Source organism: Ranitomeya variabilis, chromosome 1 (genome assembly GCF_051348905.1).
Source record: "Ranitomeya variabilis isolate aRanVar5 chromosome 1, aRanVar5.hap1, whole genome shotgun sequence".
NCBI classification, from domain to species: Eukaryota; Metazoa; Chordata; class Amphibia; order Anura; family Dendrobatidae; genus Ranitomeya; species Ranitomeya variabilis.
Window position 1 is genome coordinate 828,862,688 of NC_135232.1, and position 15,064 is coordinate 828,877,751.

General features: G+C 45.1%; 2 protein-coding genes across 2 annotated transcripts in view; one reads left to right on the plus strand and one right to left on the minus strand.

Moving 5' to 3' along the window:
• The window catches only part of LOC143786263 (tyrosine-protein phosphatase non-receptor type 9-like), a 64,871-nt gene that overhangs the window by 13,680 nt on the left and 36,127 nt on the right, over positions 1–15,064 (plus strand). Inside the window, exons 2-3 of the mRNA XM_077275541.1 lie at positions 11,857–11,997; positions 14,839–14,928. Coding sequence (XP_077131656.1) covers positions 11,857–11,997; positions 14,839–14,928 — 231 coding nt within the window. The remainder of the gene's footprint in view (positions 1–11,856; positions 11,998–14,838; positions 14,929–15,064) is intronic.
• LOC143786181 (uncharacterized) lies at positions 5,638–7,544 on the minus strand. The gene is made up of 3 exons (XM_077275473.1): positions 7,064–7,544; positions 6,826–6,982; positions 5,638–6,704 (listed from the first exon to the last, which is right to left on the minus strand). The coding sequence occupies exons 1-3, from the start codon at positions 7,176–7,178 to the stop codon at positions 5,771–5,773; spliced, it is 1,206 nt and encodes a 401-aa protein (XP_077131588.1). The 5' UTR covers positions 7,179–7,544; the 3' UTR covers positions 5,638–5,770.

The following is a 15,064-nucleotide window of genomic DNA, read 5'->3' on the forward strand; positions in this document are numbered from 1 at the left end:
ATTAATGTAAGGTTCATGGTAAGCAGGGCTGTGGATTCGGTAAGCCAAACCTCCGACTCCCCAGCACTGGTCACTACTGAGCATGTACATAAAGTGCAGCACAGATTCCCCTCAGCTAAAAGCCCTGAACCTTAGATCAGGAACAGAACAGACATTTATAGGACACTAGATGGTGGCCCGATTCTAACTCATCGGGTATTCTAGAATATGAATGTCCATGTAGTATATTGGCCAGCCACGGAGTATATTGGCCAGCCACGGAGTATATTGGCCAGCCACGGAGTATACAGACATAAAAAATAAACATATACTCACCTTCCGAAGTCCCCTTGAAGTCCTGGCCTTGTATGCGGTGCACGCGACAGCTTCCAGTCCCAGGGTTGGTATGATCGCAGGACCTGTGATGACGTCGCGGTCACATGACCGTGACGTCATGGCAGGTCCTTCTCGCATACGATCCTTGCCATCGGGAACCTGCCGCTTGCATGGAGCGGTCACCGGAGCGTTGCGAGGAGCGGGAAAGGTGGCGGATGGTGAGTATAGCAGGTTTTTTGTTTGTTTTTTTTATTATTTTTAATATGACCTATTTTTACTATTGATGCTGCATAGGCAGCATCAATAGTAAATAGTTGGGGACACACAGGGTTAATAGCAGCGGTAACGGCCCGTTACCGCTGCCATTAACCCTGTGTGAGCGGTGACTGGAGGGGATTATGGAGCGGGCGCCGGGCACTGACTGCAGGGGGTAGAGGAGGGACTAATCGGACTGTGTCCGTCGCTGATTGGTCGCGGCAGCCATGACAAGCAGCTGTCGAGACCAACCAGCGACACGGGATATCCGTTACGGAAGTTGAGGACAGACAGACGGAAGTACCCCTTAGAATATATATATATACATACATACATACATACATACATACATACATACATACACATACACATACACATACACATACATATATATATATATATATATATATATATATATATATATATATATATATATATATATATATATATATATATATATATATATATATATATATATATATATTCCGGTGCCAAGGATGGTATGCGAGAAGGTCTCGGTCATGTGACCGCGACGTCATCACAGGTCCTGCGCTCATACCAACCCTGGGACCGGAAACTGCCGCGTGCACCGCACACAGGGCCAGGACTTCAACAGGCCTTCGGAAGGTGAGTGTATGTTAATTGTTTATTTTAAGTCTGTGTACTACGTAGCTCTGTGCTGTATACTCCGTCGCTGTGCAATATACTACGTGGTTGGGCAATGTACTACGTGGCTGGGCAACATGCTACGTGGCTGGGCAACATGCTACGTGGCTGGGCGATATGCTACGTGGCTGGGCGATATACTACGTGGCTGCCCAGTATGCTACGTGGACATGCATATTCTAGAATTCCCGATGCGTTATATATATATATATATTTTTTTTTTTTCATAACTTTCCCAAATTATGCTGAAAACACAGCACGTCCTTCATTGTACTACTACACCCAATTTACTATATATTTTAGAAGTCTGAGTGGGTCCATTTTATTCCGACTCCACGGACGTCGCCTTCCGCTGTTACTGGTGCTGCCATCTTTGTAACAACTTCTCCTGACTGACCGTAAGTGATAGGTGTAATGATCACAAGCTTTCAGTGTAGGGCTATGAGAGCGCTGTTCTGGCTCTCATAGATTTACATTGAGTTGTGACTTCCGGCTCGTCCGGCAAGCACTGGAGCAATCAGACAGATCACAGATTGCTGGAGACCGACCAGAGCAGCGCTGAGAAGATGAAGACGGCGGCTGGTATGTATGTTACCAGGGGCAGGGAACTTGGATAAGTGACACCACTTCAGTGATAAAAAGAAATAAAAATGCTGGAGTGGTGCTTTAAGGATACGAGTGCAGTGGTATATTAGAACGGAGTGTTGCAACACCCTAGTTTGGAAACTCTGTTCTTAACTTTCTTTACTACTTTCCTCAGTTACAATGTGACATACTGGTGTTAGGAGACTTATCAGCCATTTGATGCTCCTTTGGGAATTTAAATATGCCAAGACTGATACTGACTCTTAGGCTATGTTCACACATTGCGTGTTTTACTGCGTTTTTTTTTTTTTTTTTAAGGTATGCATTCGTGTGCTTCCAGGTGTAGGCATACGTTGTCTTGTATAGTTGCTAAGTCTACGTTCACATTTGCGGTCGTCGCCGCATGCGTCATGCGCCCCTATATTTAACATGGGGGCGCATTGACATGCGTTGCACTTGCGTTTTGCGACGCATGCATCACTGCGGCGCACGCGTCCGGGCGCAGAGGACGCAGCAAGTTGCATTTTTGCTGCGTCCAAAATCAACCAAAAAAAGGACGCATGCGTCGCAAAACGCAGCGTTGTGCATGCGTTTTGCTGCGTTTTTGTTTGCGTTGTGCGTTGCGTCGCCGACGCTGCGGCGCACAACGCAAATGTGAACGTAGCCTTAGAGAGGAACATCTGAGCTGGATAAAGAGGAGCACTATTTACAGGGGCAGAAGTGGCACAGCTTTGCTCTGCCCTAAAAAGCTCCAGTGATGTAACTTTCCTTATGTGGACGGCTAATTACTGGAGCTCCCTGAGGAGTTCAGGTTAGGAGGCTGGGGCAGTGGGTGTCTTTTGGGTTTGAGTCAGGTGTCAACTTCTCTGGGGTGATTGCTTCTGTCCCTGTGCATAGTACTCCTTGTCATCCTGCTCCACCTAAGGACATGGTCAGTATTTTCCATCAGTATGTGTAAGCCAAAACCAGGAGTGGGTGATAAATACAGAAGTGGTGACGTGTTGGGCTGTGTGCACACGTTGCAGATTTTTTGCGTTTTTTTTTTTTCCGCTATAAAAACGCTAAAAAAAGCATGCATTATGCATCCCATCATTTATGCATTCCACAATTTTTGTGCACATGATGCATTTTTTTCCACGAAAAAAATGCATCGCGGTAAAAAATGCAGCATGTTCATTAATTTTGCGGATTTCCCACTATATTATTGCATTGGGAACCTCCGGAGAAATCCGCCAAAAAAAACGCACCAAAATGCGGTAAAAAACGCATGCGGATTTCTTGCAGAAAATGTCCGGTTTTGCACAGGAAATTTCTAAAGAAATCCTGAACGTGTGCACATAGCCTTATACTTTTCCTCTGACTGTTTCTCTCCTGGTTTTGACTACAAATACTGATGGAAACGTATAGCCGTGGCCTTTACTCTGATTTTCATACTCTGATCTCCAAAAGTGATGTTAACGGGCCCTAATCTGCCATTTACCATCTACTGTTCTTATGGTCACTAGTCACGGCATAAACCAGGGGTATCCAACCATTTTCGGTGTCCAACCGTTTTCTGTCTCCGGGCCACATTAGAAGAGCTGTCTTGGGCCGCACAGTACGAACACAAACAGTAGCAAAAGCTGATGAGCAAAAAAGTGTCCGTTCATAATTTTGCGATACCTGCCACTACAGATAAGCAAAAAAAAATCCTCACATAATCCAGTGGTTAGACTTTCAGTGAGCATGAAGTTATCCCTTGTCTATGATCACTTCCAAACTTCAGAGAACCCCTTTTAAACAGGTTTCCACAGGTTGTCAAGAATAATTATTTGCCCATCGGCTTGCAGATATAAATCATTAACACAATACTGGGGTTGTATTGGTAGGAAACACTGAAACTGGTGTACACACATCCCATAGTAGACAGTGGCTTGTATGCATCTCATAGTAGACACTGAGAAAGTACACCTTGTCGCAGCTGGGTGACTCATGAATTGGCCAGTTTGTGGGCTAGTCAATGCTTGCATACATCTTGGCACTTAGTGTTGCTGTATTCTTTTGTTTGTATATTGTAGCAGCTAGCAACTGTTAAGGCTTCTTTCACACTTCAGTTGTGTGGCGTCAGTTGGGTCCGACATCGTGGCGGATCGACGGATCCGTCAAATTTCATGCAAAAACGGTTCTAACGGATCCGTTTTTTTAACGGATCAGCTGCCCTAATCCGTTAAAAAAACGGATCCGTTAGAACCGTTGCGAACGTTTTTACATCCGTTGCAACCGTTTTTTGACGGATCCGTTTTTTAAAAGGGGAGGATTTCAATGTGATTGGCTACTGGAAACTTCTGGAAAACTATATATAGCGTGTATTTACACCACATCTTTGAAAGGTTGTAGAGAAAGTGGCAGAAATGGAAGGAGTCCTGGCGAACATTGCAAAGATCTATGCAGATTTTACTTTTGAGGCAAATCAGTTGGCAGTCAGCGTTCGAGAGAGGGAGGAACGAAGACTGCGAATCCTACGGCAGCGGCGTAAGAGAAGGCTGTGGATCCATCCCATCACAGCACAACGTATGACCCGTGGTGTTTATTCCACGCTTTACATGGAACTAAGGGAAAACCCTCAAAAGTTCTTCAATTATGTGAGGATGAGAGCTGAAAATTTTGCATTTTTATTGGGCTATGTGGAAGACTGTATACGGAGACGAGACACCCAGATGCGATTCTCAATATCACCAGCAGAGCGTCTCATGGTGACTATTCGGTAAGTCATTTTTTTATTAAATGATTCTCATTCATCAGACTTATAACTGTGTTGGTTTTTTTTGTATTTTTTTTATAAAGTATTGTCTTTTCTTTTTGTTAACAGATTCCTTGCAACTGGAGAGTCCTTCTCATCCCTCCATTTTCAATTTCGACTTGGGATATCCACCATCTCGGGGATCATCAGAGATACCTGCCGGGCATTGTGGGAGTGCCTACAAGTGGAATACATCCCAGAGCCATCACAGGAGAGGTGGCTGGAGATCGCCCAAATTTTTCATCAGATTTGCCAGTTTCCAAATTGTGTTGGAGCAGTTGATGGAAAGCACATAAGGATCGTCAAACCTTCAGGCTCTGGGTCACAGTTTTATAACTATAAGAAGTATTTCTCTATTGTGTTGATGGCCATAGCTGACGCACAATGCAAGTTCATCGCTGTGGATATAGGTGCGTATGGACGTGCAAATGATTCACAAATCTTTAAAAATTCACCAATGGGGCGCCGTTTATATGGAGAGACATTTGATTTTCCGCCCCCTAGACCTCTCCCTGGAACCACCGGTCCACCGTTACCATTTGTTTGTGTTGGAGATGATGCCTTCCAGCTTTCCCCACATTTGCTTAAACCCTTTGGAAGTAGTGGACTGACCCAGAGGAAGAAAATTTTCAATTACCGTTTAACCAGAGCACGCAGAGTAGTGGAATGTGCCTTTGGCATCCTAACTGCCAAATGGAGAGTGCTACTAACTGCCATTAAACTGCAGACTGAAACTGTCGATGATGTGGTCAAAGCGTGCGTTGTCCTGCATAATTTTGTTCTATCAAAAGAACAAGTTTCCCTGGAGGATAATGTTTCAGAAAGCACCTTACGGGATTACCAAAACCCCACTTTTCGCAGTCCAGTTGCAGTCTGCAGAATGCGGGACAGTTTTGCAGACTACTTCATGTCTCCTGCAGGATCAGTTGACTGGCAGTATGAAATGGTGTAAAAAATTTATTTATTTTTATACTTGTAAAAATACCAATTTTTGTTTGCATACAAAATCTTTTTACTTTAATGCAGCATTGTATGTTTTGCAACGGTACCCTTTAAACACTGTTAATGTTACTATTGCCATAACCTTGGTGACTTAAAAAATTAAAAGAAAAAAAAAAAGAAAGACAATAAAATTTTTTTTAAACCAAACAACTGTTTATTTATTGACTTTTACAGATTCTCATAGTTTTGGGTGGAGATAGTAGCGGAGGGGCTGACAGGCGGGCGGACCACGTCGAGAGTGGGGGACAGGACATCACGGGGAGGAACAGAAGTGGAATGGGTGGTGAAAACATGAGGTTGTGTAGAGACTTGAGGTTCAGATGTGGTGTGTGTGAGGTATGAAGGTGTTGCTGGGATTGATAACGGAGAAGTTAAAGGGGAAGAATGGAAGGGGGACGTTAAAAACTGGGAAAGACTAAGGGGGGAAGGAACAAATGACGAAGGAGTAGAATGGACGGGAGGAGGACGTACAGGAGGAGGACGGATGGGAGGATAGACGGTGGATTGAGAGGGGAAAGGTGTTGACACATGAAGGGTAGGTGGAGGGGCATGGGATATCGCCTGCGCTAGAGCAGTGTGGCAGCCTTGCATCACATGCATCTGCAGGTCAGGAGTTAGATTTTCCATGTGCCTGAGGACCGCCTGAAAAAAACAGTGCCTTGGTGACTGGTTTGCATCTGATTGCATCCTATCAAGACGACTGCTGAGTTCAAGTATGCTTTTGTTAAGCATATTGTACCCAGCAGACGTTTGCTCACTCAAAAGCTTGATGGCACTGTGAAAGGATGCATTCAGATGCAAAAAGTCAGGCGCATAGCTCCTTTCCTGACCTCTCTGGCGCTGCCGTCCTGACCACAAAGTTGGTCTAGAAGTTGCGGCAGTGGCAGAGGGGTGGGGTAAAGGGAACTCTAACTCATCACCTGCAGCTTCAAGTGACGAAGTCCGCCCTGCTGCTCCAGCGCTGGTGGATGAGGCTGAGGGATCAAACAAAAGGGTAGGTGCAGAAACAGAGGGGTCGACGTGGTCCCCGGTGGCGGACTCTCGAGGGATCGCTCCAGAGGGCTGCAACTCTGATGCAGGCTCCCGAGTGCTGCAGAAAGTGCTGTTAAAGAAGAAGAAAAAAAATATTAGTATCTTTATATTACAATTGCCCTTACTGCAAAAAAATTGAAGGTTACACATTTTTTCAGTTTGACTGAAAATATGTGGTGTTGAATATTTACCTTCTGCTCAGCAGCGTCGACCGTAGGAACGACAGGGCTCTGGCATGTTTGTATCTGCTCCTGCGTCCTCTAGATCCACTCGGGGCCTGCATCTCCTTATTAAACTCCCTCTTGAAGCGATCCCTGATTGACCGCCACCGCACGATAATCCTGTTACCTGGAAAGAGATAGCAAAAATTGGTTACTATACACCACATTAAATCATGCTAAAATAAGGTTATGAAGTGTGAATACTTACGCGCTAGATCCTGGGCCCCAGCATCGAGTTCCTCCCAGTTATCCATAACAGCACTGCACACTTCCTCCCATAGCCGTCGGGTGATTAACTGGTCAGCATGGCGGCGGTCCGACATGTTCCACAGCGGCTCCCTACTTTGTACTGCTTCGATGAGGGTGTTCACATCGATGCCCTCCTCTTCATCTTGTTCGGGAGCACGCTGTGAAGCCTACGAAAAATATAACAATAAAAAGGGAAAGATTACAACACATGAATTTTACATTTTACTACACAACAAAACAAAAAGGAACTTACTCTTCGGCGACCGCCGCGATTATCATTCCGACGACTATGGGAGGTGCTTTGAGGAACTCTATGTCGAGCCCCGGATTGTGAGGACTAATAAAAAAAATTAAAAAAAAAAAAATTAATAATGTTCTTAGATTGAGGCATATGTATTGTGTGTGCTGTCATGAATGTTTGTGTTGGGTGTAGTGCATTGTATGTGAGGATCGGTCTGTTCAAAACTTACACTATGCGCTCCCGCTCCTTGTCTTTCTCCACCCTGTCCGTCTCCTTCTGTAAGCCCCTCTGCTTCATATTCCTGTGAATACAGAACACATAAAGGGTTAAAAAACAATGACCATAGTTGTATCACCAAAAAATTTTACAGAACAAAAAAAAAAAAATACAATACCTCAGTTTGCTGCTGATGTGCTGGGGGGCTCTCAGAAGAAGACATTATGGTCTTTGCGTACCTCTTGGTCCCAAGTATCTGTAAGTATACAGACAGTTCTAAGCTACTATACACAAGGATAGATGCAGCTGTAGGATTTAACAGTTACATCTTTTTTAAAAACTTTTACATTTCATCCCACACAAAATGAAATTTTTTTTCTAACCGTCATACTTTATATGGTAGATATGCTTGATGCACAAGCTGCCAAACCCTCTAGCCCTGTTTCCCCACCAAAAAAACCCCCCAAGAACCCTTTAAAGCAACACCAAAACTGAAATTGATATGCGCAATGCGCATGTTGGTAAAAGCCACCTATCAAACCTTATCAAAAATGTTCCTCATTCGAACTTAAAATACCAATTCCAAAAATTGGTAATTATGATTACCCTACAGTTTGTATTTTCTAAAACCGGATAACATATTCTATACACAAGATTTGCATTACACATTTATATATATAACCTTTACTGCATGTTTACCCAATATTACATTTATCTTGAAATGAGACTACTGACAGTTTTGTGTAATTTTTATTACTATTTTTTAAAAAAAAATTTTTTTTTTTAATGGTACAGTAGGAGCTACACTGCTCTTTATTTGAAATACTATAACATTTGGGATAACAACAAAAATGCAGAACACATCACACATCATTTATACACACACACAAAACTCATTTTACACCACAGCTATAAAAAATAACAGCTTAAATAGTATGAAAAACATATAAACAGGGCAGGCAGGCGCACGCACACAAGCACGCACACAAGCATGCACGCACACAAGCACGCACGCACACAAGCATGCAAGCACGCACACAAGCACGCACGCACGCACACAAGCATGCACGCACACAAGCACGCACGCACACAAGCATGCACGCACACAAGCACGCACGCACACAAGCACGCACGCACACAAGCATGCACGCACACAAGCACGCACACAAACACGCACGCACACAAGCACGCACGCACGCATGCATGCATGCTGGATGGCAGTACTCACATGGCTGTCTCAGGCAGGGTCTGGCTTGCAGGGCCTCTCTGGCTGGATGGCAGTGCCTGGCTGGCAAAGTCTTGCTGGCAGAGTGTCTCTGGCTTGCAAGGCCTCTCTGGCTGGATGGCAGTGCCTGGCTGGCAAAGTCTTGCTGGCAGAGTGTCTCTGGCTTGCAGGGCCTCTCTGGCTGGATGGCAGTGCCTGGCTGGCAAAGTCTTGCTGGCAGAGGTCTTGCTGGCTGGGTCTGGCTGGGTCTCTCGGGCATGGAAGGGTCTCTCTTGCTGGCTGGTACATTTGGGAATGACCTGTCCTCTTTATATAGTTTTTGGGTTGTCTGGGCAAAGTTGCAACTTTTTGGAGCATGCTCAATCAAAAAAAGCGGATTGAGGCGACGGATCCGCCAAAAAACGGATCGCGACGGATCCGTCGCCCATAGGCACCCATTCAAAAAAAAGGCGGACGCGACGGATCCGCCGCGTTCCGCCTTTTTGCCGGCGACAAAAAACGTTACAAAGTCCGTCAATGTCTAGACAACGTCCGCCAAATATCGACGGATCCGTCGCAAGGCGGATGGAACGGACGACCATCCGCCACAATCCGTCTCTAATGCAAGTCAATGGAAAAATAGCGGATCCGCCCAAAAAAAAAAACGGATCCGCCATTTTACGAAAATGGCGGTTTTTGACTGACGCCGAAAGACTGAAGTGTGAAAGAGGCCTAACACATTTTCTTCTTTATGCCGGATGGGCATGAAGCAGGAGATGCAGAGACTGCCGGATGGGCATGATGCAGGAGATGCAGAGACTGCCGGATGGGCATGACGCAGGAGATGCAGAGACTGCTGGATATATATAGTCACCCATACCCTGGACATGTAAAGCTTCGGAGCTCCAGAGCTGCGATGATGGGAGTGGGATAGGTGGATGGAGTGTGCTAACTCTTCCCACAAAGAACGTCCTGACTCATGCACTGGCCAATGTCTGACTCGCCGCAGTCGTCTTTACGTTGTGGCATTCAGTACAGAATGCTGCCAGAGTGCGCAGAGTTCTCCATAAAAATTAAAGGAGCCACGACCCACTATGCCTAGGCAGCATGAATAGCCATTCTGTGTTGCATGCTGACTGCGGACTGGACACACCTGTTGTTTTGCTGTATGGCAATGCATATATCTGGGCACAAAGATTAAGACCCCATACACATTTCAGCTGATGTGTATTTGTTTGCAGTGTCTGGCCTCATCCCATACAACAGATTTTGGGAAAGCATGGGGGAATGCCCTATAGTTTGTGCTCACTGGAGAAAAGCGCTGCCAAAGATGTCTGCCAGTGGCTTATTCTCTTCTCCCCATTTATAACACATGCTTGCTAGGAGGGGGGCTCTTCGGAAAGGAATGGCTGTCGGGTAAAAATCTTTCAGCCGCCCCTTATGTAGCAGACTTCAGGGAACATCCGAGATGATTTGTTTGTCACAGAGAGCTCCTTTATTGCCATGCTGTTGTGCAGCACATATAATGAGAGCTGCCAGACCGGCCATATTGATTTTTTTTCTTAAACTACAGTCAGGCTTTTATCATTTGTAACTGGCTTCCCCTTTCTATTGACAGCTCTCATCTGTCTCTCTCAATGTCTACATACAGGAATATTTCCGACCGCTGTCTTGGGGAACTAAATGACCTGATAAATAGGCTCTTATTCTGTGCGTTGTGAGATGACTTCCCTCTCTTTTCCTGATGGTCTTTCATTGATTCTTTCCACAGGCAGTATCAATGAAAGGATAAGAATAAGGCAACTGTTTTCTGCACGCTAGGGATGACATCGCGTCTGATATTGTCCTTTCTATACCTTGTAACAGTTGTGACAATTCTTCAGAATCTATACCGAGATTATCAAAATGTGAATACTGTATCTTACTATAGTCGTATCAGCGTTCTGCCCAGGATTACCAGCTTGACTGTACACAAGTGATACATGTCCATTATAATAGATTAAAATTCCTTTATGGCTAAGGAGATATATATATATATATATATATATATATATATATATATATATATATATATATATATATATATATATATATATATATATATATATATATATATATATACATACATACATACATACATACATACATACATACATACATACATACATACATACATACATACATACATACATACATACATACATACATACATACATACATACATACATACATACATACATACATACATACATACATACAGCCTAGCCTGGAATATCTGGACTTTTGGCAACCCAGGTTCTTCCACTGAGATCCTCTTTATTTCAAAGGAATTATTATTGTGGAGTCAAGAGTGGCCAGTTTCTATTTTATACCCACTGCTCCTCTGATTATTCTGTTTGTATTTTTATTCTTTAACTTGCCATATGATTCCAGAGAGCTAGACATTTTTATGGTCTCTACTATGTGTATATAGATGTATGTATACATTTACAATTCAATTATACTAATATAGGGGGCAGAGACCCTGATTTCAGCGATGTATCACTTACCAGGCTGCTTGCTGTAGTTTTGATAAAATCCCTGTTATATCTGCTGCAGATCTAACAATCTCTAAATGCTGAGCTCTGTATAGCCCTGCCCACACCACTGATTGGTAGCTTTCTGTATACACTGTGCGTGGGCAGAAAGCAGCCAATCAGCGGTGGGGGTGGTGTTATACTGAAACTTATGAATATGTTTGACCTCCTAGCAGTAGGTTTACTAGTTCTCTAATGATATACTTCTTATGAAAAAACTGTTTTTGTCAGCTACACTAAGTGGCCCGGTAAGTGATACATCACTGGAGTCAGGGTCTATTTTCCTGCATTATGCTGGCAAAAACCCGGTGACATTTACTTCACACCTCAGATGTACCTCTATTGAAAAATATCACTGTACATTATTTTTTTTCTCCTGATCGATTTGTGTCGTTTCTATTTCCATGTTCTTTTTGATCTCTATATGTCAAAGTTGTTACTGCTGATCGGTAGCTGCATTTTTAGAAAATGTTTTGATCAGTTCATCATTTTAATAATTTCTTCCCAATTTACAGGCAATTGAGGAATTTATTTCGGAACTAAAGAATCGCGAGCAGCCACAAGTGGTTACGGTGCCTCCCAACACTGCTGTGAAATTTTTAATGGCTCGGAAGTTTGATGTTTCGAGAGCAATCGATTTATTTCAAGCTTACAGGGTAAGTCCAGGCCTCGAGTTAGGTTTGCTTTTCCGTATTTGGTTTGTCTATGATCTGCTAATAGTATTTGAAAAGATTTAGTATATATCTATTTCACATTATTCTTGTCTTGACTGAAAATGCTAGTCTTCAAGTTCTGGTTACCTGGCCGAGGGAGGGTTATTTGGATAATTGCTTAAAGGGAATCTGTCACTAGATTGTTGCAACCCCATATGACAGCAGCATGATTTCAGCAATGTCACTTACTGGGCTGCTAGCTGCAGTTTTCATAACTGCTTCAGATCTAGTAGATCTCTTAATGCTGAGCTCTGTCTAACCCCGCCCACACCACTGATTGGCAGCTTTCTGTGTACACTCTGTATAGATAGCTCCCAATCAGGTGGGGGCGGGGTTATACAGAGCTCATGAATATGGAGGACTACATGGCAGCCGGTTTACTAATCCTCTAGAGCAGAGGTCCCCAACCGCCGGTCCGCGGAACGGCTGAAAAACCCCAACGGCCCGGTCCTGGTGCCACTGACAGCTACCGTATATACTCGAGTATAAGCCGAAATTTTCAGCCCAAATTTTTGGGCTGAAAGTGCCCCCTCGGCTTATACTCGAGTCACGGTCGGCGGTGGGGTCGGCGGGTGAGGGGGAGAGGGCGCTGAGGCATACTTACCTAGTCCCGGCGATCCTGACGCTCCCCCTGCCCGTCCCACGGTCTCCGGGTGCAGCAGCTCTTCCCCTGTACAGCGGTCACGTGGGACCGCTCATTAGAGAAATGAATAGGCTGCTCCACCTCCCATAGGGGCGGAGCCGCATAATTCATTTCTCTAATCAGGGGTAACGGTGACCGCTGAGAGGAAGAGGCTGCGGCACCGAAGACCAGCTGTCCGGGGGAAGGAGCGGGACGCCGGGAGCAGGTAAGTATCGCATATTCACCTGTCCTCGTTCCACACGCCGGGCGCCGCTCCATCTTCCCGGCGTCTCTCCGCACTGACTGTGCAGGTCAGAGGGCGCGATGACGCATATAGTGTGCGCGCCGCCCTCTGCCTGATCAGTCAGTGCGGAGAGACGCCGGGAAGATGGCGCCGAGGAGCTGCAAGCAAGACAGGTGAGTATGTCATTTATTATTTTTATTGCAGCAGCAGCACAGCTATGGGGCAATAATGGACGGTGCAGAGCACTATATGGCACAGCTATGGGGCAATAATGGTGCAGAGCACTATATGGCACAGCTATGGGGCAATAATGGTGCAGAGCACTATATGGCACAGCTATGGGGCAATAATGGTGCAGAGCACTATATGGCACAGCTATGGGGCAATAATGGTGCAGAGCACTATATGGCACAGCTATGGGGCAATAATGGTGCAGAGCACTATATGGCACAGCTATGGGGCAATAATGGTGCAGAGCACGGTATGGCACAGCTATGGGGCAATAATGGTGCAGAGCACGGTATGGCACAGCTATGGGGCAATAATGGTGCAGAGCACTGTATGGCACAGCTAATGGGGCAATAATGGTGCAGAGCACTGTATGGCACAGCTAATGGGGCAATAATGGTGCAGAGCACTGTATGGCACAGCTATGGGGCAATAATGGTGCAGAGCACTGTATGGCACAGCTATGGGGCAATAATGGTGCAGAGCACTGTATGGCACAGCTATGGGGCTATAATGGTGCAGAGCACTATATGGCACAGCTATGGGGCAATTATGGACGGTGCAGAGCACTATATGGCACAGCTATGGGGCAATAATAAACGGTGCAGAGCACTGTATGGCACAGCTATGGGGCAATAATGGTGCAGAGCACCAGGGAAACAAGCATGGTGCTCCCACTCATTCTGAACCTATGGTAAGTTGAATCACATTCTCATTATAAATGTCATAATTATATGATAAGTATGCACTAAGCTCCATCCCTCCATAACCCCACCCCCATATGACCAAAGCCCCGCCCCTGCCCCACCCCCACCGGGCCATGGAAAACTGTCTTGCTTAAAGTCGGTTCCTGGTGCAAAAAAGGTTGGGGACCTCTGCTCTAGAGATCTGCTGATAATTTTTTTTTGTTTTGTCAAAGCTACAGCAATCAAACTAGTAAGTGACACATCGCTGAAGTCAGGGTCTCTACATCATGTTGCTCTTAGGCTACGTTCACATTTGCGGTCAGCGCCGCAGCGTCGGGCGCCGCAGCGGCGCCGCATGCGTCATGCGCCCCTATACTTAACATGGGGGCGCATGGACATGCGTTGTGCTGCGTTTTGCGCCGCATGGCCGCAAGCGTTGGACGCAAGAAACGCTTCAAGTTGCATTTTTTTTGCGTCCAACTTGCGGGCAAAAACGACGCATGCGGCGCAAAACGCAGCGTTTTAGCGTGCGTTTTGCCGCGTTTTTGTTTGCGTTGTGCGCTGCGGCGCCGACGCTGCGGCGCACAACGCAAATGTGAACGTAGCCTTAGATCAGGTGGCAAAATCCTGGTGACACATTTCATTTTAAAGGGGTTGTCCATCAAGGCACAAGCATGTCACACTTATGTAAATGGTTAATCTTTCCACACATCCCAGATATGCTGCCATCCTGGGTGGTTATGGTGTGAAAGGCATCTAGTGACTAATGCTGTGAACAATGAATCTGAGCTGGCTGGGAACATCTCGCTATTTCAGGCCTCTCATTGCTTTCTAATTAATAATTACACCTCTCCGCCAGCTTTTTACTGTGGACCACTGTAAAAGCAGATAGATCTGTGTAGAGGAGAGAGCACCCTTTCTTTATCGCACTAAGAAGCTCTGATGGCTTGAGCAATAAAGGAAAAGCCACATCCCTCGCTCATCTGCATTGTTTGTCTTACTAGAACACAAGACTTAAAGAAGGGATCTACAACATAAATCCTGATGAAGAACCTTTACGCTCTGAGCTACTGAGTGGTAAATTTACGGTTTTAGTAAGTATTCCTATTAGTTTAAGACGTTCTGTCACTTTACAGAAGATTATATCCATACTAGGAGTTTAGTAAAAGTGAATCCTCCATGATTAATATGACCGTCTAAGGCTGTGTGCACACGTTCGGGAATTTTTGT

Bases quoted from the DNA above. Each gene is read 5' to 3' on its own strand.
- LOC143786181 (XM_077275473.1), bottom strand. From the start codon at position 7,178: ATGTCGGACCGCCGCCATGCTGACCAGTTAATCACCCGACGGCTATGG. The intron at 6,983-7,063 runs GTAAGTATTCAC...ATCTCTTTCCAG, and splicing joins TGGGGCCCAGGATCTAGCGC to GTAACAGGATTATCGTGCGG. The intron at 6,705-6,825 runs GTAAATATTCAA...CTTCTTTAACAG, and splicing joins TCGACGCTGCTGAGCAGAAG to CACTTTCTGCAGCACTCGGG.